This window comes from Catharus ustulatus, chromosome Z (assembly GCF_009819885.2).
Source record: "Catharus ustulatus isolate bCatUst1 chromosome Z, bCatUst1.pri.v2, whole genome shotgun sequence".
Taxonomy (NCBI): Eukaryota; Metazoa; Chordata; class Aves; order Passeriformes; family Turdidae; genus Catharus; species Catharus ustulatus.
Genome location: NC_046262.2, coordinates 39,919,218 through 39,943,646, shown reverse-complemented (window position 1 = coordinate 39,943,646; position 24,429 = coordinate 39,919,218). Strand labels below are relative to the sequence as shown.

General features: G+C 38.3%; 1 protein-coding gene across 15 annotated transcripts in view; it reads right to left on the bottom strand.

Moving 5' to 3' along the window:
* The window catches only part of LOC117011070 (aminopeptidase O (putative)), a 386,126-nt gene that overhangs the window by 358,005 nt on the left and 3,692 nt on the right, over positions 1 to 24,429 (bottom strand). For all 15 annotated transcript variants that reach the window (XR_004420849.1, XR_004420847.1, XR_004420848.2 and 12 more), the window contains exons 2-5: positions 20,918 to 20,972; positions 18,349 to 19,301; positions 9,052 to 9,218; positions 2,458 to 2,632 (exon numbers count right to left, since the gene is read on the bottom strand). Coding sequence is in view for 10 of the 15 variants with exons in the window: in XM_033086311.1 (XP_032942202.1) it covers positions 2,458 to 2,632; positions 9,052 to 9,218; positions 18,349 to 19,154 (1,148 nt within the window). In the remaining 5 variants the exon portion in view is untranslated. The remainder of the gene's footprint in view (positions 1 to 2,457; positions 2,633 to 9,051; positions 9,219 to 18,348; positions 19,302 to 20,917; positions 20,973 to 24,429) is intronic.

Sequence of the window (24,429 nt, the reverse complement as noted above, 5' to 3'; positions counted from 1 at the left end):
ACCACCAAAGGGCCAGTACAGGTGGTGACCTGCGTTTCTGGGGAGCAGCCTTGCTGAAAGTTCAGGGGACAATCACTTGAACAGAGTCACTGGTGTGACACTGCAGCGATGAAGGCAAATCAGATCCTGGGCAGAAGCTTGAGGGGTGCTGCTGGTAGAGGGACAGAGGCAGATCGGATCCTGGGCTGCAGCTGCAGGGACACTGCTGGCAGAGGGACAGAGGCAATTGGATCCTGGGCTGCATCTGCAGGGACACTGCTGGCAGAGGGACAGAGGCAGATCGGATCTTGAGCTGAAGCTGCAGGGACATTGCTGGCAGAGGGACAGAGGCAGATCGGATCCTGGGCTGCAGTTGCAGGGACACTGCTGGCAGAGGGACAGAGGGGATCACCACACTCTGAGCAGAGCTTGTCAGGCAGCACTTGAAGTGCTTCTGGGCCTCACAATTTAAGGAAGACACAAGAGGTTCTAAAGGAGGGCCACAGAAATTAAGAGGGGTGCAGAACCTCCCCTGTGAGGAAAGACAGAAGGAGCTATGGCTTTTCAGAGAAGGGGAAAGAGAACTTCATTGTGGTATTTCAATACTTGAAGGCCATCTACAAAGGGCACAGAATCTCTCTCTTCACAAGGAGCCACATGGCCAAGACAAGGGCTAATGGGTATCTGGTATCTTCATCTAAGTTCCTTCCCACGAAAGAATGAACTAGATGAACTTCTAAAGTCCATTACGTCCTGGGTTGTTCTGTGATGATATAAATTGGAAAAGCTGAGAGAAAAAGTATGAGATCAAGTCTCACGTCTGAGACTTCTGTTAATTAAGGTTAATATACGGTAATTTCACGATGATAAGCCGCACTGAGTATAAGCCACACTTCTGGGTTTCAGCAACTTTTTGGTTTTTTGTCCATATATAAGCCGCACCTGATTATAAGCCGCATGTTACAATACAGAGTGTGATAAAAGGTATCTGTTCCGTCACCATGTGTTGAGGGTGGGGACAGTGATCCTTATCTCAATGGCAGATAATCTGCTAATGGGTCATCCATTGAAACCAGGCAGGGCATTGTTCTTTATCTTTTCACAACCCATCCTTCCTCCAGGGAGTCATTGTCTGCTAATGGCCCATTGAGTCCCACTGTGTCACTGATAAAATTACTTCATCCCATTGGAAGTTGCTCCAGCCAGGGGGAAGAGCCCAACATTTCTTACCGAGATAAAAACAGAGCTTTTGGGCCACTAAGGTAGCCCCTTTCTCCACTGGACTCCAGTGGAAATCCAGATTTCTCCACATCACCACTGGACCTCCGGAGGGAAACTGCACCTTGTACAGGAGCACTGCTCCAACTGAGCCACATCTGTCATTGCAGGAGGATGCAGCCACTATTTAATGGGACTGCTACCAACACCCTGCCTGACAGGGTGTCAGGTTGTCCTCTGACTTTGTCAGGGTTTGGAGTTTGTTTCTTTGTAGTACTGTATTTCTATTCTGATTTCCCTAGAAAAGAACTGTTATTCCTAATTTCCATATTTTTACCTGAAAGCCCCTTGATTTCCAAATTATAATAATTTGGAGAGAGGGGGTTTACATTCTCCATTTCAAAGAGAAGTTCCTGCCTTTCTCAGCAGACACCTGTCCTCCAAACTAAAACAGCAACTTTTTGTTCTTTGTCCATATATAAGCCGCACCTAATTATAAGCCGCACTTTGGGTTGGGACCAAAATTTTAGTCAAAACGGTGCGGCTTATAATCGTGAAATTACTGTATATGTGAAAACAAATGGTATTTTTTCCAGAAACTTGTTTTCTACCTTCAAATACCATTTTCAGGAAATATTTTTTTGTTCATCCACCACTCTGTAATAATTCAAACTGAATGAGTTTTGACTAGACTGGGAAGAGCAACAGATGATCTAAAATAATTGCATTTCTACTAGTTTGGTCAAAACCACCCAAGAATCATTGGTCCAACTCTGTTTTATGGGATCACTGTACTAGATCTTTCATGTACCTCGTCATTGCACATCACCCCAGGCAAATCACTGAACAGGCCAGCTCTAACTGTGCAATGAGAACAGAACTGTGCAATGGAGCAGAACAAACAAGGAAGTAGGCAACACTGTAGTATGAGTCATTAGAGATCTAGAAAGGACTGAGTTTTAAGAAACAAGACAGCACCTAGCCTTGCTGCATCAGTGTTAAGGATATAGGATACAAATCTAATGGACAGTGGAATTTACAAACTCTGTTGCCCACTAAGCAGTTTTTTTTTTTCACATTAAAAGAACCACTCCCATGAAATAATACCTTTGGAATAATTTTACTGACAAGATTTTTCCTTTCAGATTAAACAAGTTCTATTTTGACTCCTGTGCTAATATGACTTATTTTCACATTCCACAGAGTAAAGGAAAATACTACACATATATGTAATTTTTCAATAATACTATAAACACCAACCTGAAATCAGTTTGGGATGATGGCAAGGAACACTCAGTGTTTGTTTCAACTGCAGCTCTTTGCTTGAAGGACTGCTGTTTAACTTCCTGTTTAACCTCCTGCCAGCACCCCACAGCAATAGTGAAGGTGGATGCTGGCATTGGCATAGTCACATAGTAGTACCAGCTCAAGACACCTGTAAACAGAAGAATGTTTGTACAGACTCATGAGTCTTACAGCACTCTTGACTTTAGGTACTTGACATTTTCATGTACTTGAGATTTTGGGCCAAACCTCCCACCTAACATCCTGGTACTTTTGTGGAGGAAATAAAAATAATTGCCTTGAGACATATAAGAACAGTTGTACGCAACCACCATGGATTCTGTGTTCTAAGTACTGCTTACTTACACCTGCAACTTTGGTCTAACTGCTGATGTCTTTACCTGTAAATAAATCATCCATAAATGGGATGTTGTCAATGCAGTTTAACATGATTGTACTGTTACTGTCCAAGAATTATATCAGACATGAAATGTAATAGCACCTTTAAATACACACACATAGATACTCAATGTTAAAATTAAACTCTTTCAACCTTGTATATATTATCTTAGGATTTTGTCTTGTTTGTATTATCTCACACAATCCAAAACCTTTCCTTTGTGTTCTGGGTAGTACCAGATACTGATAACAAACTGATAGCAAGTTTTAACAAATAACACTAATGCTTGTGAATTGGACCCAGCTATTTGAGGTACATATTATGTCAATGAAGCAGTACAAAATCAAAGCTTACATGCAGATGAAATACTACCTAAGTCAGTAATTTGGTCATGTTACCCTATGAAGGTGCTAAAACAAGATGAGAATCTATTAGAATGCAAAAATAGGCTAGGTTTTATCACTAGAGATAAGGAGACAAGGAGTATGGTATAGGGCTACCGTATGTATAAACACATTTTTATAGGGTGGAGGATGTTTTAGAACAACATACTGTTCATTGATAAAAATGTTGCTTAGATTTTCTGTTTGTCCCTTTAAAAAATATATAGTTTAATAATCACATCCACGTATTCATTTATGGTCATAACACAGTTACTACACCATATTAATAGATTAATTCTTTTGAAAAGAGCCCAGTATGAGTTACAATCTGATGAATCATGTGCAAATGACTGTAGCTAGGGCAACGGAGGAAACATACAAACTTCAGTTATTTTGAGAGAACCTTAGTACTTGTTTTTTTGCAAAAGTATTCTGACTAGGGATATGGAACACTAACAAAAGAGAGAGAAAAAGAAAAAAGCTACAACTAAGTGGAGACCACAAGGCACAGAGGAAAGGAAACAACTGCTGCAAAGCATCACTTGATTTCCGATCTTAATGGCCAAAGAAGGTCAGGCTGCCCAAAAGAAGGACAAAGAAAAAAAATATTTTGTTTAGCCTCAACAAGTTTTCCACCTTCTATTCAGCATGAAAAAACAATACCATTTGTGAAGTCTTCTGAGAGGCAGATAAAGTCTTTGCCTCTTATATGCACTAGAAACCACTTACAGTCCTTCACCTCATTCCACTTTGGGCAACATCCACCACCAAAAACCTTTTGTCAGTATTGTCAGATGAACATATTTTCCTGTAATTTTCCTAACCTCCTGTCAGTATGTAAGCAGAATGGACTTATTTACCCCGAACACATTAAGAATAAGTAGGATAGCTTTGCCAAATTTTACTCCACCTTTTTTTTTATTATTACTATTATTAACTTAACAAAGCTACAAATAAGCCAAAACAAGCAAATGCCACCTTGAGAGAAAAAGGTAATCCAGGGCAGCAACAATATGCTATTTCAGAATACCAAATTCCTTATGTCTAGAGCTTCATTGACAGACACTGTGCTAGAGGCCCAAGCCTGCACACACTGTAGTTAGTAACAACTTTGCCATTAACTTACATACATACAGGACAAGGCTCACAGGTTCTGCATTTAGTGTTGCATCTAAATGCTATAAAGCATTACGAAATGCTCCATGTAGTTATGTCAATTGTAAAATCCTAAGAATTAAATAACATCAGAGAAAACTGTAATCGAAAAACTGTCACGTTTTCAACTATGTTCTGAAAAAAGCATGGAAGTCAAAAAACAGTTACAGAAAACTGTTCCAAATGGCACAAGGTATTAAGGAGAAGGCTCTCACAACTGTGAGATTGTCTAAAAGGAAAGGGTGTTGGCCTGTGCTAGGCAAACAGAGATCAGAGAGGGTTACAGTGAGAAACAAGTTTAGTAAGACAGGCTAGAGCAAGCAAGAGGGTTTTTTTTCCTAAAAACCACTCCACAAACAGCTTGAACAGAATGTCTAAAAGGAATGGCAGATTAGCAGTCCAGAGAGAGAACAGCATGTACTGCATTCAGAAATTCATAAAAATTTGCAATGAATACACACTATTTAGAGCTGACCTGATGCAAAAAGAGTGAAGGTACCAAAGCCCCTTTTAATTAGCAAGGTTTTTAGAAATCATGTGAACTGTGGATTCTCCCAGAGCAAGATCCAGGTTTTGTTATGTCTCTGCATATCCACCTAGGGCTCAGTCCATTTCCTGCAGTGCTTTTTGATGCCTTCTGCATTCATACTCAAGAACTGTGTAGAAAACCTATATGTTTATCCTACATTTATTGACTGAAATCACATGCACAGGCATGACAAGTGAGTTCTCTCTGTAGAACCATAGAATCCTTCAGGCTGGAAAATAGTGCATTTGCTGATCGGTGACTGAAAAGTTCTTTTTGCTGGCAGAAGTTCTCTCTGAAGAGAACCATGAAGCAATGTTTCAAAGACAGCTTAATTAACTCATTGACCATGTGTCTTCTGTCACTACTGGTAAGATTGTCTCCCAGCCTGACCTCTCCCATAACTTCACTTCCTTCCTTTCACTGTCTTCACATCAGTGGGCTCTGTTTTGTTTTCCTTCATCTGTATCCTATTATCTACTCCAGCACATAGATTAGGATCTCAAGCTTTGCTCAACTCCTTTTCACTGCTCTCCCCATCCTCCGGCTGCGTTGTGCTTTTCAGTGTCAACCTTGGAGACAGCTCCATCTCTAGGACAACAGAAAACACTGCAGATGAAACCTGGATCTGGCATTCCTTGCCAAACATAGCATTTCGTATACAATAAAAATATCTTCAGACTGAGCAAGAACACATTGGGAAAAACAAGAGCTTGGGCTGGGGTTACTCAATGGGGAAAATAGAAGCAGATCACCCCAGTCCTTCTACTTGTAATGTAATTTTAAAACAACTTGTTTCCTACACACAAGCGATTATAATATTTTCAAAACATTTTGTTATTTTCTCTACCCATAATTCTGAAATTTTTTTTCAGTTCTGCAAAGCAAATGTATTGTGTCATAACTGTTGATGCAGTAACAATCACCTATTTTATGAGTTGAAAATGAAAAACTTTCCATGCAAATGTTTAAGAGCAGGAAATTGTAATCTGCTTATAATTGTGCAAAAGAACAATTTAAAACTGGTTTATTTCTCTTACTTGAAATAATAATGATGAATGATGTAATTACTTCCTAGAATTTTTAATGCATTCAGCTATCTTTGAAATCATTAAAATTGTTTGAGTCCTGTAAAGTTCATTATAACTGAAAAAAATACCAAAGCTGTATCTGTTAATCCCAGATGCAAGAACATTATGAACCGTTTTACTTATCTTTTGTGAAATAGTTTGCACTAACACAAACACCACACAATACAGCTGATGTTTACTATTTACTAAAACCCAAAAAGTTCGACTACCTTTATGGAAAAGAAGAGATAGCCCCACACAGCAATAGATACAGAAGGTAAGAGTTAGTGCTAATATATAAACGTGCAGCTACATAAGTAGTTATGTGAAAACTACTCTTCGCTGAAGTACCAGGATTAAGAACCCTCCAGCTTTCTGAAATTCTTTTTAACTTGTAGGGATTTTGTGATCTCGTCTGAAAACCAGAACTCCCCATAGAGCTCCCTCACATTCATGCCAGAGCATTAGTCCAGCACTGGCTCAGAGGGATGTGCAGTGCATGACAAGCTCTCAACCTGCTGTAGTCCCTGATACATGCTGGAGATTAATCAACACAAGTCCTGCACTCTTTTGCCTTGTGGAAAGTGAGGACCACAAGCAAAGACTTGTGTTGCTGCTACTACATCACAGGAGCAGTGGTTCTTCCAGCATTCTCTTTTTTTTCAGTACCAGTATACTCCTCACTTAGATGTCAAAACAAGATCAAGGATTACACAGTAGAGTAACCACACAAAAAGCAAGCCAGTCTATATCACACTTAATGGTTGAATATCTACTTCTTGAATATGAATGGAACAAATAGAAACATGTTTGTGACCAAATACATTTGCAGCTTCTATGTGTTATAGTAATGTGCTAAGGAAAGTAAAACTGACAAGTGTAGAAAAATAAATCTAATGTTTAAATGACTCACATTGCATACACATGTAGTGCTTGCTGTCAAGCTTTCTCCCAAAGGGTATTATTAATTTTTCTGATCAACTTCTCTTCCCTAAGTACTCCATAAAGAATGAAAGGTATTTTAAGCACTATTGGTCATAATCTAATAGTTACCACTTCCATTTGTGTAAGTATTCTGCCACTATTTTCAAACAAATGTGGCCTCCCTCTACTTCAAATGACAGGATCAACCACAGTTTTGTAGAAGGTAGAACGCAAAAACGGCACATATGGGAGGAAACACACTCTTGTCAAAACCTGCAAATACAAGTGTTAAAGGAGGAATCTGCATATGGGAGTACACCTAGCCCAGGTATACATTGGATTACTGCACCTGTACATGTAGAGATGTCTGTAAAGCAGAATGTGGATATCTAAAAGCTTGACGGAATCAATTTTGCTCACTATTCTCTTGCTGTCTGCCTGAACACTGGTTTGAAATATGACTTTTAAAGGAAAAAATTATTCAGCTAACTCATAATTCTATTCAGAATAAATTTTTTCACATCTGCTTACCAAAATGCTAATTCTTTCCAATAAATTGCATTTTTAAAAAATATATTTTATTATGCCAGCTACGTACGAATTTATAAATATGCAGGACAGCAAAAGCATACTGTATGTCAACAACTTGGCAAACTTATTTAAATTGAAGCTACCCTGAAAGGCTTTCTGGTGTGTAAAGACAAAATTTTAAGTTGGATACTTTCATATACCTCCCAGAATTGACAAACAACAAGATTTATGTGGACAAGTTATTTAAAACAACATTTCAGACTTTTTAACTCTTAAAAGTCCTATTAATTACACCCATGAATTTGTATTCTAAATTCATTAAGAATTTATTCAAGGCTTCAGATTAGCACTTAAATCTTGGGTTTACTTGGATTTTAAAACATTTCTCAGAATATTACTCCTTTACCTTTTTGCCTCTGTATTAGTTTTGCACATTTTTACAATTCCAAACAGGTTGCTGGCTCTTAATTTCCAGATGTATGTAAGCAAGACAATTAGAGTTTCACATTAAACTAGCTAAATGCTGATGGAAAAGCTGTTATCCTAGTCTGAAGGCAAGAGTGTCCTTGCTTTCTTGATGCCAAGACAGGAAAGTTTCAGCGATTATTACTTTCTCTGTTGGATATTCTGCAAGGGAGCTGAGCAAATCATCGTGGAAGTTTTCTACATTTCAGCAGCAGAGACAAGCCTTGAATGAGGGCTGATATATAGCCAAATATCACCAGACAATTCCATGAAAATTGATTGATTCTCAAATCAAGGAGACTTTCTCTTTTTTTTCTGTTCAAAAATAAACCTGACTTTTTAAAGGGGAACAGGAGATTTTTTTCCCCAGAAAAGCTTAAATCTAACCTTTTCTCATATGCTACTTCTCATCAGAACACCAGAAAATACTGACCCAGTTTGACAGATCATATCAAAACTCACAAGTAAAAGACATACTTCGTTATATGTAGAACTTACACAAGCCTTAAAAACTTCCTTCTCTGTGCAAAAAGAAGTTTAGATAATAAAGTACAAACAACACAGAAAAAATGCTGGTTTGTTTACTATTGAAAAAAGTATGTTTTATCAATGCAAAAAACCCTCACCAAGATCAGATTTTCAGGGCACTGACCTGATACTCTTCAGCTATTCCATGCATTCCAGGCAACAGATATGACACAGTGGCTGCCTCTAATCACATGCTGAACTACATTTGGACTGGAAAACTAAAACTAGAAGATAATTATCTACCACAGCCTGAAGTCGTTGAGAGCCAGATAAGGTATTTCATCTACAAAACTCCAGTACACTGTAATTAAAATAAAGCCAATTTATGAAAAAGTGAAGGAAACACAAAGGTGGAAAATAGAAAGCAACATAGTGAAATGAAGAAATATAGATATGTTGAATACTTGGGAAGTTATCCTGAGGCCTTGAGCAGGTACCTTTTCCACAGAATGACATGGAGATTACAGAGAGACATGGAAGTGTTTTTAAGGTTAGAAACTTCATTCTTTCACAAATTGTGTGTTTACTAAGCTTGATTTCTAATTATAAATGCATTGAAAATTATTTGCCTTGAAAAACATACTTCACCTTCTTGAAGCTGGACTGGTTCTGCTGAGTTTTCACCACTCATTAACACAATAAAGCCTGCAGCTGTTCGGACTGAGGCTTGCCACGTTGACAAGGCAATGGGTGGCTCTTGGCACGGGAAGAGGGCTCTGTTGTTTATTGGTGAGCCCATTGTATAAACACATGGCCTAGATGGAAGGAAAAGAGATTGAAGTCGGAATTACAATAGGAAAGACTGAATTAAGTTCTATATAAAAAAACAAAGACACCGTTGTACTGAGGTGGTTTCTTTCCTTAACTTCAGCTCTGCAGGTTTCAGACCTGTATGACATGAACCAATCAAACTACAATCTAAGTCATTTAAGACAAGAAAAGCAAGATTATTACAATACTTTCAAACTAGAAAAGACTAACTCCAGTCTTTCGTCTCTTCTGCTTTTGCTTGAGTCTTCCAGCCTCATACAATAGCTTCCAGTTAAACCCATAAGGTCAAAGAAAGCTTCCAAATATCTGCTAGTGATGCCACTGCAGGGCTTCACCAACACTATGACACCTCCCTGCTATCATCTCTGCAGTGCTTTCACTATCATGAATCCAGTCTCCTGGATTAGCAATCTGGAGGTTCATGCAAACTCAGCAGTAGATCTAGTTATGAGTCTCCATTAGTCCAAGCCTCAATAAATCCCGACATTTTTACATTGAATCTTAGAGGTAGCGCACACTAGCTCATCTGTCTTTGAGAATTTCAACCACAGGGCATATAATAAGAATTAATTTCTATGCTATCAGCTTCAGTTCCTTCTTGCTTACATTGCAGTTTTCCTTGTAGTACTGCCCTTTTTGTAGCAGTAACTACTTCAACCCTCTCCCCAACAGAACTTCGCAGTCTACTACCCCTTTCCGTTTTCAGCTGCAATATTTCATGTCAATAAATTTCTTATTAGCCACTTAGCTACAGCTGGGAAGGTAACAAGATCTTTCATTACCTTTTCTAACTTGCTATTGCTAGTGGATCTTCCAGGAAAACAGGATGAAAGCTGCAGTTTAAGTAGGCACATTGTTAACACACATAAGCAAAAAAGAAAATAATCTAACTTCCCCCATCATGTAATGGAATGAATAGAGAAGGACCTAGATATCGAGAAAAGTTCAGGTAACTGCAGTGGAGAGAAAGCCAACTGGTTATCTTTTAAACAGTAAAACACAATGTACAGCTAAATGTGATAGACCACTAATCTGCATGGATTTTTAATTACAGTAAATTCACGAATACAAGCCGCACTGAGTATAAGCCGCATCTCTAGGTGTTGGCAAATATTTTGGTTTTTGTCCATAAATAAGCTGCACCTGAATATAAGCCGCTCTGTCGTTCGCAGCGAGGACCCGCGTGCAACAAAGTTGCCAAATAGTAACAGAACGGCGGCAGGGCGGGGTTTACTGGCTCAGCTAAGGCTGTGCAGGTTCGGCCCGCTAGGGGCTGCTGACGGAGCCAGGTAGCCCAGCCCGGCGCTGCCGCTCGGCAGGGCCACTGGGGGCCAGCCGCCGCTGCCACTGGGCTTGGTCACCACTGCCCGGCGCTGCCCTGTGGTGGCAGGCAGGGACGGAGCCCCCCGCCGCCTCCCCGAGCCGCGGCAGGGGCGGCCCGGGTCCCCCGCCGCCTCCCAGAGCCGCGGCAATGGCGGCCCGGGTCCCCCCTCTCCTCCCCGAGCCACAGCAATGGCGGCGCAGGGCCCCCCCGTCTGTCCCCCGGGCTGTGGTAGGGAGCTCTCCCGCCTCTCTCCCCGCCCCCCGTGCTGCCTGCAGGGAGCCAGGCTCCACCCGCGGCCCAACAGAGTAGCAATTTATAACAATCACAAAATGCCGACTTTGCAGCTACTCGGCTCGACACTGGCTGGCACTTCTGAGGTTGTAAATGTCAGAAAATTATTCACATATTAGCCGCTCCTGAATATTGGCCGCATTTCCGGTTTAGGAGCAAAATCTTAGTCAAATTGGTGCAGCTTGTATTCGTGAAATTACTGTAACTTAGTTGGAATTAAACTCCTAAAACTGAATCTGAAACCAACTCTGATATACATAAAATAATTGGCTTTTCTCCCATAAAAACAAAGAGTGCATGGCAATGAGCTCACAGGAAAAATGAGGAACCTGTTTTTTCACGTTCCAGGAAGACCTGCTTCCTCCTAGTAATGTTAGTCAAGAGCTAGTGGGCTTATTATTTACCCTAAAACACGTATGTGCTGGAAAGGTACGAAAAGGTGACTTCTCATTCATGAAAACTTTATCAAAATACACAGGTTTATAGAAAAAGATCCTAGTAGAGGAAAGGCGGGATTAGTGATTACTGCTACACACATTTTTCCAAAGATCCATGCACTGTTTTGCCAGGTGCTATTGGTACAATCCACTCTTAGGAGCAGTATAGGGGATCTTCATATTCTGTAGAGGGAAATGCCACAATGACAGAGGAAACTTTGGCTGGCAGAACAGAGCTAAACTAAATGTTATAATGCTGTGTCAAATTGTCAAATACAATATAAACATTACAGAGAATAGATGCTACCAAGAACATTAGTGTCACTTGCTCTCAGAGACCACTTTTGCCTACAGACCATAATGTATTTTATAGATAATGTCAATACCATTTCACAGATGGGGAAAATGAAACTCAGTGAACATATATGCTTAATGCTAGCACTTAAGCTGCTCCTTCAGGTTTATGTCTAAGCCTCCTAGACCAGTAGCTTTTTCTTTTCCTTAAGACATTTTAATGCTAAAATATGCACAGGAAGGTCACAAATCTCTACTGTAGAACTCACAAGTTCTACAAGTAGAAAGTGAGTTAAATAAGTGGAGAAAGACTGGCCAAGTACATAATCTGTTCTTCAGAACTAGGACTTCTTTCGACTCCTCACCCATTTTAACACAATTTTTGTCCAGGTATATTTATTAACTTCATTATTTCATATCTTAACATACCCAATTATGTCATTCTGCTAAGAAGAATAGTAATGAAACATGTAATTTCTAAATTTTTAAAGGAAATCATCAGAAGAACAATTGTATCTGCCTTCATTAGATACTTGTTAAACTTCTTTTACAGTGGTAATTTCTTTTTAGAGCATTGATAATAGTGCAATGTTACTTTGGGATATCCACTGCAGCTGATAATTGTCTTTGTTTGGGGTCAGATAGCACAATTCCAGCATATAAAGAGGACCAGAAATACAATTCTTATCCTGATATTGATCAGTTTCTTCATTTGATCCAGAAAAATAACCAGCTAACCAAAGCATATGACATAATAGCAAAGTATAATTTGGTTTAGACTGCTTTTGTCAATTGATACCCATATTAGCCCTTTTTCAATCATTTATCTCATTCATCCTAGCAAGAAACTTTACAGTTCCTTTCCTTTTTCTACTTCTCATCCCTTCCACCCCGATATTCAACTTTTAATAGTCTTGTAATAATCAAATCACCTACTTATGTAACATTTATGCCAAACATAATTGTTGTCAAGATAGGTTTCAAGTGTTAAGAAAATTTCATGCAGCAAAAGAAAGATAAGCAGAGAACTCAGAATATTTATCTAATTACTTGTTACACTGGAAGAACAAGCATCTGAAAAACATTCACAGAAGTGACATCTCTGGTCATGCCTCTGGACAACTTTATGACAAGTAAACAAAAAATAAAAATATAAATGGATTTGATATTCCTGGAAATGTGGAATGCAACAAACAAATATTTGGAAAAAGTTTAAATTATCTCTTCTGAATCAGTTGTCCTAACTAAAAGAAGACCATGAGAAATATGGGTAAATATTCCCAAGTGAACAGCCACCCAGACTACTGGGGAAATCAAGTACTAGTTGTGGAAACATTTGGTTTTGCCCCAAGAGGAGATTTGGGACTGTCTGCTGTTTAGTAATCTCTCTGATGAAAATTTGATTAATGCAATTGTAACTCATCAGTAGTATACATATCTTTACAACACAACAAAATCAGTTCAAACCAGCTCTTGGCAGATCTCCCCCTCCCATGTAAGCCTAACCCCTATAACAATGAATTGACACCATCTTCAAGCTCATAATAAATGTTTAGTTGATAATCTATTCTCTGAACAGGAATCTGCAGGCCTTGAGATACCTGCCGTCAAACACCTGAAACATAGCCTAAGGCCCACCCATGTCAACCTGCTTTGTCTAACATCTAGGGCTTCATCAAGGAAAATTCCCAGCACAGAAATGTTATCCCTTTCCTGTATTTGAAAAATTACATTCCCTATTTCTGAAAAAGCTGTCTCCATTTAAGGATGTTAGAAGGCACCCTCCTTCAACTACAAGACTAATCCCTGTAAAAACACTGGTATTTGCAGCTCTTCCTTACTCTAAATTACAGTAATTTCAAGATTATAAACCGCACGAGATTATAAACCGCACTTTCGTTCACAGCAAGAACCCGCGTGCAACAAAGTAACGAATTAGTAACAATCACACAATCGCAGGGTTTACTGGCAGGTGCTCAATTTGCAAACATTTTTCAAGGAGCAGGGTAGCCTTTAAACACAGCCTAAAAACTAAAAAAAAATACAGAGAAAAATCACTCACTTTTATTAAACCTGGCAGCTCCGCTCTCGCCCAGGTGAGGGAGGGCGCGGCCCAGCAGGGCGAGGGCAGCGGGGCCGGGTGGGCTGGGGACGTGCTGTCCCAGGTTGTTGGAGGTAGCAGGGGACACAGGCGGGAAAGTTTCCTGGCGAGCGGCAGAGTACCCCCGCCTCCCCGAGTGCTGTGCCGGCCCGGCCTGGTGCCAGGGTGGTGCCGGCATCAGGCGGGCCCTGCTGCTCGCCGGCTGGGCCCGTGTCCTGCCCCAGGTGCTGCGCGGCAGCAGGCGGGAGTGCGGAGCCTGGGCCTGCCGGGTGTCAGAGGCTGCGAGTCTGGCGAAGCCGCTTGGAACGGCCCTGTAGGTGGAGGTGCCGTTGCCCGGCTGCTGCCCTGCCACCGGAGCTGGGGAGTGCTGCCACTGCTCCACTGCCAGGGCCGGACGGGCTCCAGCTCAGCTCGGGGGTGCTGCAAGCTCGCACTTCCAGGTTGGCAAATTTCCAAACTTTGTTCATATATTGGCCGCTCCTGAGTGTAAGCCGCGTTTCCGGGTTGGGACCAAAATTTTAGTCAAAACAGTGTGGTTTATAATTGTGAAATTACTGTACATTGTCAGAGCAACAGGACCTCAATCACAAGATCTTTTTTACTCTGCCCTATCAGTTTACATATCTGCAAGGTGCCAGTGACTGTCATCAGATTCCATCAGAGCAGGTATTCTTGTTGTCTTGGGTTACAACACAGGATGTGATCAAAAGTATCTATTCTATCATCATCTGATGAGACCAGGTGGAGCACTGATCCTTATCTCCGTGGGAGATATTCTGTTAATGGGCCATCCATTGAAACCAGGCGGGGCATTGTTCTTTATCTTTTCACAACCCATCCTTCCTCCAGCGAGTCATTTTCTGCTAATGGCCCATTGAGTCCCACTGTGGGACTGATAAAATTACTTCATCCCATTGGAAGTTGCTCCAGCCAGGGGGAAGAGCCCAACATTTCTTACCAAGATAAAAACAGAGATTTTGGGACACTAAGCCCTTTTCCCAATGGATTTCAGAGGAAAACTGAATCTCTCCACCTCACCACTGGAGCTCCGGAGGGAAACTGCACCTCCTACAGGAGCACTGCTTCAACTTAACCACATCTGTCACTGCAAGGGGACTGCAGCCACAATTTACTGGGACTGCTGCCAACACACTGCCTGACAGGGTGTCAGGTTGTACTCTGACTTTGTTAGGGTTTGGAGTTTGTTTCTTTGTAGTACTGTATATCTATTTTAATTTTCCTACTAAAGAACTGTTGTTCCTAATCCCATATCTTTGCCTGAGATCCCCTTAGTTTCAAAATTATAATAATTTGGAGGGAGGGGGTTTACACTCTCCATTTCAAAGAGAGGCTACTGCCTTTCTTAGCACACACCTGTCCTCCAAATCAGGGCACTTGTTTACTTTTTACTGCTGAACAAAACACCAGTCAATCATACCCATCCTTCTCATTGTCTTCCTTTTAATTAGAATAACTAATTCAAAGGAGATAATTTAATTTTTTTACATATATTTGTTTGTTGCCTTGAACATTTCAGGAATATCAGATCCATTTATTTTGTACTCAGGGCTTGCCTATTTTGTTTGGTTTTGGTTTGGCTTTTTTTGGTGTTTTTGTTTGTAGTTGCTTTTGGGGGTTTTGCGGGTTTTTTTGTGGTTTTGTTTGTTTTACTTTTCCATTCTATTCATATCATTTGTCAGTCTATAGAAGTCACTGCATATCACATGAATAGTCCAGTGAACTTCAAAATATTTCATTAATTACTCAAATATTTATATTCCCATGTTACCATTACTGGGAATAAAATTAAATTAAATAACAGCAGAGATTCCCCACAGTCGAGGATAGCCTCAATTAGCTCAAATAGCCTTTGGTCTATGACCTACCAGGGTGCTGGACTATTTTATATTACCTCACCTATAAAGAAAACCAAATTCTTTATTCCCTTTCTGCATTTCCAGCTTCCAGGAGCACGGAACCATGCTAACTCATGAAAAACAAACACTGAAAAACAAACATCTCTTTTCATGACACATTTTCTAACTTTTAGTAAATAACTCTACCATCCAAACTAACCTCAGTAATATTCTCCAAACACGTTATTCTCTTCTATTCTCTTTCCCCCTCTACTTACCTTCAATTAGATAAGCTCCCTAATATGCCTTATGATCCAGCTGTACACACACCTATGTCATCATACCAGTCATGGAAGTAACTAGTATCCAAGTTTAGAGAGGTCAAAAGTGTCCCTTTCATCAAGAGTATTTTGTTAGGCTTCCTGGTCTTTCCTTCCCTCTTTCCATTAGCACAAGTCAGCCCTGCGGTTGCCTTTTTTGTTTGGCCCCAAAAGCTCAGACTCAGGGAAATGCTAAAATTCCATGGGTTCCGCTCTCTACTACAAACAGAAGCATGTCCTGCTGTGATAACATGTTTGTATACACATATCTGATCTTGACTGAACTCATCCCACAAAGCTCTGTTTCAACTAGGCTTTTTGTGTATTACAATACATTATTCTTTTAAACAAATAAAATAGAAGTCTTGATAAACCTTGCCCAGGCTAAATTTGAAAACACTGTATTAGTGTTAAATTACAGGAAACATTGAAATGGTTACACAGTGTGTGTACTTTGTTATTTACTTTTCCTCAGGGTTGGAACCACAGTATAGAGCCCTCTGCAAAGAACTTGACATCTGAAAAAAAAGCACCAGATATGTAATTTGGAACAATTTGAAGACTCCTCCTATGACCATATGAGATTTAGCACTATGCTTATGGGCTCATCACATAGAGATTTTGATTTTAAAAATACACCAAGAAAGATTCTAATGACTGTGCTATGAGAACTTACTTTCTGACAAGCATTCGTTTTTGGAATACCCTGCACAGGCTAGAAAATAAATCTGTTTTTATATTTTATACCAACAAACTGCTAGATCTATGTCAAACCTGCTTTTTCTGCTCCATTATTGATCCATAAAATTCCATCCATTTGTGTACAACTGCCATTAAATGTCACTAAAGTAAAAACAACACTTTGCAGTGAAAAGGGTTATAGAGAGTCAAAATTGTTCATTATTTAGATGCTTAACAGAAACATTCAAATGCTCAAATGCTGAGTGTTGCTAATATTACATAGTAGGGCTGGTAGACACAGATATGTGATCATGGACAATTGCTCTACCTTCACATGCAGTCAAAATTTTCAGACAAAAGAGTACTATATAGAGTTACATGTAGGATCATATTTACAGGAAAATGGACATGTACTAAATGAACCAGCCTAAACCTTCTGAAATAGGTAATCTCTGTGGGTAAAAAAAGCTGATGGTGCAAAAGGAAAGAAGAAGCAGAAAGTTGTTGACAGAACATAGGGGTGTCAATCTGAGTGATATAATGCTTATAGTATCAACCAATTAGATGGAGAAAAAAGGTGTGTGCTTGCCTCATGGACAATATCAAGCTGCCAATCAAAAGATGCATGGACAAAGTGGAGCAACCAATAAAATAATGCGTAACTGCATAATCAAAGATAACCAGTAAACATAAACAATGTTTAGAGGCACAATACATGGCTTTTGCTGATTCACTGAATCATGCAGGGTCCTTTATCTTATCTCCACAGTTATATTTCCTAAATTCATATCAAAAATAACACCTCAGAGAGTAAGGAAAGGAAGAGAAAGAAATAACGAACATGATTGAGACACTTCTGGACTTGACGGTGCTCACAGATAAACAGCAGAATTCCCTAGCCACCACAAATACAATTAAAAGGCCTCATTTTCCTCACCAACATAGATGCTAGTGAAAAGACTTAATTTATATGAATATAACTGAAATAAAAGGTAATAAATAACCTTCTACGTAACTGATTGGGAAAGAAAAGCAAGTATTCAATTAGGTTAAATTAGTTCCTTATCTTCCAACTTTGTTCCTGCTTTTTAGACATCATAAAGAAACAACACCCATTAAAATCCACCTTTCAACATTGCAATAAAACAATTACAGTTGTAGAAGTCAAGGGTGGATTGCAGTTTCCCTTCTATAAAAGGCTTATATTGAAGATTTCAGTACAATACCATGTCCTTTTCACTAACACTAGATATAACGCCAATTATTCTTTCAGTTTGCAGTTCATTTGCTATCATCAATGTTCTTAACATTACAGATGAAGGAGATTTGGAAAGTTGATTATGAGAGACTAACAGGAAAAGACTGTACTTCTAAGTTGATAACAATATTGATAAAGGACTAATTGTGAAGTAATTCTATTAAATGTTGTGTATATTGAACTTTATGCTGTGTAAACCAGGAAGGAAAAAGAGCTGTAACTTCTACAGTAACCTGTAGTACAGGTAACCTCAAAGTAACCTGTAGTTCACACCCTTTCTTTCCCTAAACGATAATTTCCCATTCCCCACACACATTTATTGAAATACACATAAGTTATTTACTCCCATTCAAAAAGACAGGCATGAGATCTTCAAGTCCATTAAGTTTTCATGAGCAGAGACTAGGACAGCAAAAGGATTCAAATCAAGGATGAAATGAATACTGTGGAAGAGTGCACTCATTGTCTTCACAGCTGCTCAGCAATCATACAATTCTCCTTGGACATATTTAAATTTACTGCATACAAAACTTTCAGCAAACAGTTAGATACCTGCCACTCTGATCTGTGGTCCATGTAACAGATCTTCCCTCTGGTTTGGTTTTGTACCATATTCTAATTGCATGAGGAAAGTCTGCTGGAGTCTGAATTCCTGATTTCCTTATCTCCAAGCTCCAGGTGCCAGTACTAAACAGAAGCTCTCCACAGCCAGGTGCCTGGCTACAGTGAGTAAAATAATATAGCTGTTCCTTCCAGCGATCTGCAGGTAAAGTCAAAAGTTCATGTACAATCTGATTCCTGAGATTTTCCAGCTCCTTTGAAACACCAGTTAGCTTGGCAGACCTTGTAAATTTTTCAATGCCTGACACAGCAGCAACATCTACCTCTTCAACCTTTAGCACAGATAAATCACAGCAGTCCAATACCAGCAGAAAATCCTTGTTTCCATGATTCTCTATGTCACAGCAGTCCTTTGAACTAGAAATCCCAGAATCCTGTTCATTGTTGCTATGGCTACTATTTTCATCAGAAGTAGCTTCCTCTTCTTTACCACTGACAGCAAAATCATTACATTCCGTTTTAGATGAACAGGTACTCACATTTATGATAGGAATGTAGCAGGGTTCAGATGTCCTCATTTTAGAGGTTTCATCAAACTGTGACTGGCAGGATTCCTCGCCAGCACTGTTGGTTTTCTTGTACTGGCTCCCAGTCTCAAAGAACAAAACTATGCTGCCTTCAATAATTTTACTTTTAAAATCCACATCCAAGTCCAATACATAGTGCTTTACAAGCATGTAGCTAGTGTTTGCCATTAGTGGCAAGTCATCCTTCATGGGGTCTAGCTGTGTCTCCATATTCTCCTGTTGGGCAACAGTTTTACAAAGCCTTAGATAATTCTGATATATAATGACTCCAAAAGGAGAATATTCATCCTCCCAGTGCCAAAATAATTTTGAATTAGATTAGAATATCAAAATTGCAGTTTCTCCACTTCTTGCAGTCTAAAAAGAAAAAAAAAAAGAAACAAAATTAAAGAAACAAAATCATCTCACAACCATTTCTGAAGCACACTGATTCTAAATCTACTTAAAGTTCAGCTGCCTTTATCAAAGGCGGATTGTATCTCTACACAATGGCATCAGGCTAGAATGGCATCTGCTTGCTTCAGGATTTGCTGTCAAGGACCAGTGGCTGTATTTTTCAGATAAAAACTCAAATGAAAGTATTTCTAGACAGCTTTCATAAACAAATGGAAACAACCAAATATATCAAAAGATAGTGATATATTTCTGCTGGGACTTTAAATAAAGAGAGCAAGTCTAAATCACCTCATAGGTCTCAAATTTTTAGAGTAATAAATTCTTATATACAATGCTTGTCTAGAGATTAATATACTTTCCAAATTACAACCACTCTCGTATCACCACTTACAAGAAAATGAGCCAATTTACAAGGAGTACATTCCAAGTATTCCTTGGAGATTGCTCATGAAGATTTTTTAAACCTATAATTAAATGCTTAAGGTATATAATTACATTTTTGTAGCTGGAGACTCACAACACTCAGAATAGTGCCTTACAGAGAACAAAAAGTATTTTCACTGAAAAATACGTAAATATCTATAAAGGCACAAAAATATTAAAATGTACCAACATTTGTTGCAACAACAGGCAGAAGTTCATGACAAAGTTAAATTGACATGCATTCTCTGTTTTGCAATGATCATTGAGCCAAAGTCATGCACTTTTAGCCCACTTAAGTCCTTTCTATTTGCTTTCTAGATAGGAATAGATATCAGAGGATGAAATACCAATGCCAGCTCTCTCCCTACCATGATAGGTAGATTCTAAGTGCTTTAAGTGCCTCTAAGTTCCTTAAGAAAACAGATACTCCATTGTGACATTGTTTCACAGTTGTACACCTCGTCACAGACTTCACTGTCCAAAAACAATTTTTATATAGTTCTCAAAGTCAGCATAGAGGTAAACTCAGACTCCTCAAAGACTTGCTGTATCTTTTTTGTAGGAATCAAGCTACTATCATTAAGTAAAAGACTCAGGGCAAGAAATTGTCCATACAGTTCCCTAAACTAGTTTCACACAAAGCACAAAAACGTACCAAGTATCTCCCAACCTCAGTGGTTTTCTAGCTGTTAGAAACAGCTCCTTCAGAGCTGACTTAGAAGGCAAGCTGAGAAAAACCTTCCTTTTAATTTTTAACAAACTTTCAGTACTTCTGCAAACATACCAAGGCAACAAGTTCATATCAGGTTCTCCTTCACTGAAATAGCTCAGTAAATTCAGGCAACATAAGCAATGCATCTATAAAGTCTGTGTGTAATGCCATGGACTGAACTTGATATTCCCTGGATTTTTTTCTGACTACCAAAACCTCATGGCTGCTAGCAGGTCAAGTATTTATTGGTGATCGAGAAAAGAAGTAAGGTGACTTGGTGGAGAAAAATCTAACGCTGAACAAACATTCAAACTTTGGTTTTTAATTTGTAAATATTTATAATATAATATTGACACCTTTGATAAAATGTAAGTACTATCCTATGCACATAAGTGTAGGGAGAAGAGGCTAGCCTTGGGATGAGGCAATTAAGGAAGATTACCTGTTATATCCCAGATCCTGACTGGGTGTGTACAGCACATATAGGCAGCTCCTCCCTAGAGGGGCATGGAGAAAAGACAAGCAAAAACAATTAAGTTGTCTTGCAAATACAACTATCCTCCATGTACTTCAAACATTACAGTGAACTAATTTTCAAAAACTGGAAAAAAGTGATTGATTTATCTGTTCTGTAGAGCTCCTTTTTTTGTTACTGAACTGAAACACTAAATGAAAAACAAATGAAAAAGCAGAGAATAGAACAAAAATATGCAATTTTAAGTATAAGAATACCAAAATATACTCCCAGGAAACAGTGTACTCTACACTTTCAATAGAATGCCAGAATATTTTCTTTTCTTTAAGGCACTTCAAACAACACTAATAATCTTCAGCCACAGAATTTCACAATATTTACTAAACTAAACCAAAAGGACTTACACTAATTTCACAACCATAAGGTGCACTGGATTATAAGGTGCACTTCTGGGTTCGGGTCAAAATTTTAGTCAAAAGGGTGCGCCTTACAGTCATGAAATTACTGTAATTAGTTAAGTTCTCTGGCACATACATAAAATATTAATACAAAACATTAAAAATAGTACTACATTCAAAGTGTGCTTTCATTATTTTCTCTACAGATATATATTTGCTCTAATTGAAAAGGTTTTCTGTAATTACATTCTAGAGGATTTAGGGTGGTCCCTTGTGTGCAGGTAATGTTACCCCTCTATGCAGTAAATCAGCTGAGCACATATGCAATAAAAATCACTCTCTAAAATTACCAGTCTTTATGAAATATGAACAACATACACTGCCTTTAAACTATTATTTTCCCAACTTCACAATTATATCAGCTCAAAATCTATAGAATTATAAGTGCTAACATAAAGTATTTTCAAGATTTCTTTTTAAAGCAAATATTAAGAGTTCCAAAACAGTTGTGCATTTTAACCTTGTTTTATTTAACCTGCTTTATAAGCAAGAAATGTGATGGTAAAAGGATGTTCTTTTTGAAAACATACAGCATTTATAGTGGGGGGAAATTAAGAAAAAAAACAAAACCAAACTAAACTAAAAAAACAAAAACAAAACATAACAACCCCCTCCCAAAAAGCCAATGTAGGGTTATTCCAAAATTTAGAATAACTGAGTAGAGGTATTTTAATACATATACATGATAGTCATCTAATTAAGAGCTAGAAATATAATGTTTCATTTGGGCTCAAGGTCATGTTACATAAAAATTAACTTGACATGAGATGAACAGATGCATTGTCATGAACAGCACTGCTAATTTTATGACATTCAAATGCATGGATAAACGCTTGTGTCCCAGACAAGATGGGTATCTGCTCCTCCTTCAGGCTCTGGTTGGCTTATTAAATATAGAACTTCAACCACTTCAGGAAATTACCAGTTTTATTCAAGAAGAACCAACAGGAACGAACCATTTATTCGGATGCTGAAATAGACAGTGAACACTTAAATAGACAATTATCAAGGCAAAAGTCAAAGACCATGGCAGTTAATGACCATCTGTAGCAACGAAACAAATAACACAAGAATCACACTAAAGCAAGCCAGAAATAAAGCTAAGTGAAAAAAAAATGCAATCAAAAATTGGTAAAGGAAGGATGCACTTCAGCAAAAGAAGAGGATAGAAATTATAACAGAATGCAGTATCAGAGTTAAAAGGTAATGATCTTTTCCACAAATTTTTTAAAAGGACCATTCTAAAAACACATAACTGAAGAGGACAAAATTATTTTTATGTATATATTTTGTTATGTTGGAAACTATGCCAACTTTGTTATTTTTGTTTAAAGTCTAGGTATCCGTACATTGGCTTTCAATCAGTAATGCTAGTTCAACAGTGTTGTAAAACAACATACTGATCCTTTGTTTGAAATTTAGCATCTACACTTAGACTGTCCCTCATTGGTGTTACATGACTAAACCACTGAGAGGACAGACAGAGAAAGTATGTGTGCACTCACAGAAACAAAAAGTTGTAATGAGAGGTAGTAGGGACTGGTGAGGAGGAAAAAGGTACCTGCGAAACCATCAAATATGTAAACCCCATGCACTTCTTTGTACAGACTGTGATGTCTTTTCATAAATATGTTATAATTTGGGGAGTTTAACTGAACAGGCTGTATGATTTTATTCGCCATTTGATTCCAACTGCATTTGATTAAATATAACTTTATGGTGTCTTTTCTTCAATCAGGTCTTCCCAAAAAATGTAAACAAATCACAGTATTATTATCCCTCCAAAATGATTACTACTGCAGGTACTAAAATACAGCCTATCAAAATCCTAAGCAGAATCAAAAAGAGCTGCAATGCCATGCAAATTTGCAAGTCAAGCCTAGGTAAACGAAGGAAGGATTCTTTCCTACAAAGGCCGAATTCTTTCCTATATTTTTTGTGACAAACTGAGTACAGATTGAGATCGAGTGTAAAAAACTTAACTCCCAAACTGTGTACATTCATGTAACTAATTTAGTCTAGCATTTGTCTTTCATTATGTACTTAATTTCATTTTTCCTTAACAGTTTAAGAGAACAAATCCTAATCATGGTGTTGATATAATACAGGAAACCTGCTACCTCACCTTCTGAAGCAAAACCCTTGCTGCACACCGTGAAAGTTCTCTGCACATATTTGAGCTTTGTGTATGCAAACAGTACATCTTTTACTACTGCTTCATAAATATGCTGCTCTGAGAAGTATTAATAGGATTTGGTATGATGTGTTCTTACACATATATCAAGGTACTGGCATCACAGAAAAGACACATTATTTTTTACATACTTTTTGAAATATATCTCTTATCCAACCTTGTCTTCTGTAATATTTTTTGCTGTATTACGCCCATAATATGGGAAACTGGTTGTCATTTCTGTGCAATTAATGCATTTCACCTTTAGAAAAGGAGGTCAACTAGCTGACTCCAGGCATGAAAAAAAAAAATTAGAAATTGCAATGCTGCTACAAAGTCCTGGTGATCATTTCATAAACAGTGTTTCATGTCATACTTCTTCCACAGAGAGATATAAAAAATTACTAGAATATTTTAAAGATAGATCTTAAATTCAATGCATCTTTCTTATTAAATGTACTTTGTAAGTACATTTTGTAAGTAATAAAAGCAATAAAACTACAGGGAAAGCTGATTATTTGATTATATGTTTTAATATTTTTGAAGACAGATGTTCACAAAAGAATAAACAATAACAGTAGATGGTGGCCAACATTAATAGAGTCAATCTTTATCACCAGCACATAATAGTGTTGCACAAAAGACACAAAGAATGGGAAACAGGAGAGATACGATCCTTCAGGGAATTATATTTGTATAACATTGTTTTCCACTCAATACAAAAAGCATTAGCCTGAATTAGAAACACAGGTCTCTGACACCAAATACAAAGAAAAAAAGTTTCCAAGCAACATAAAACATGGTTGCAAAGTAGAAAAGATTACACTTCCTAAAAATGTCTGTAGAAA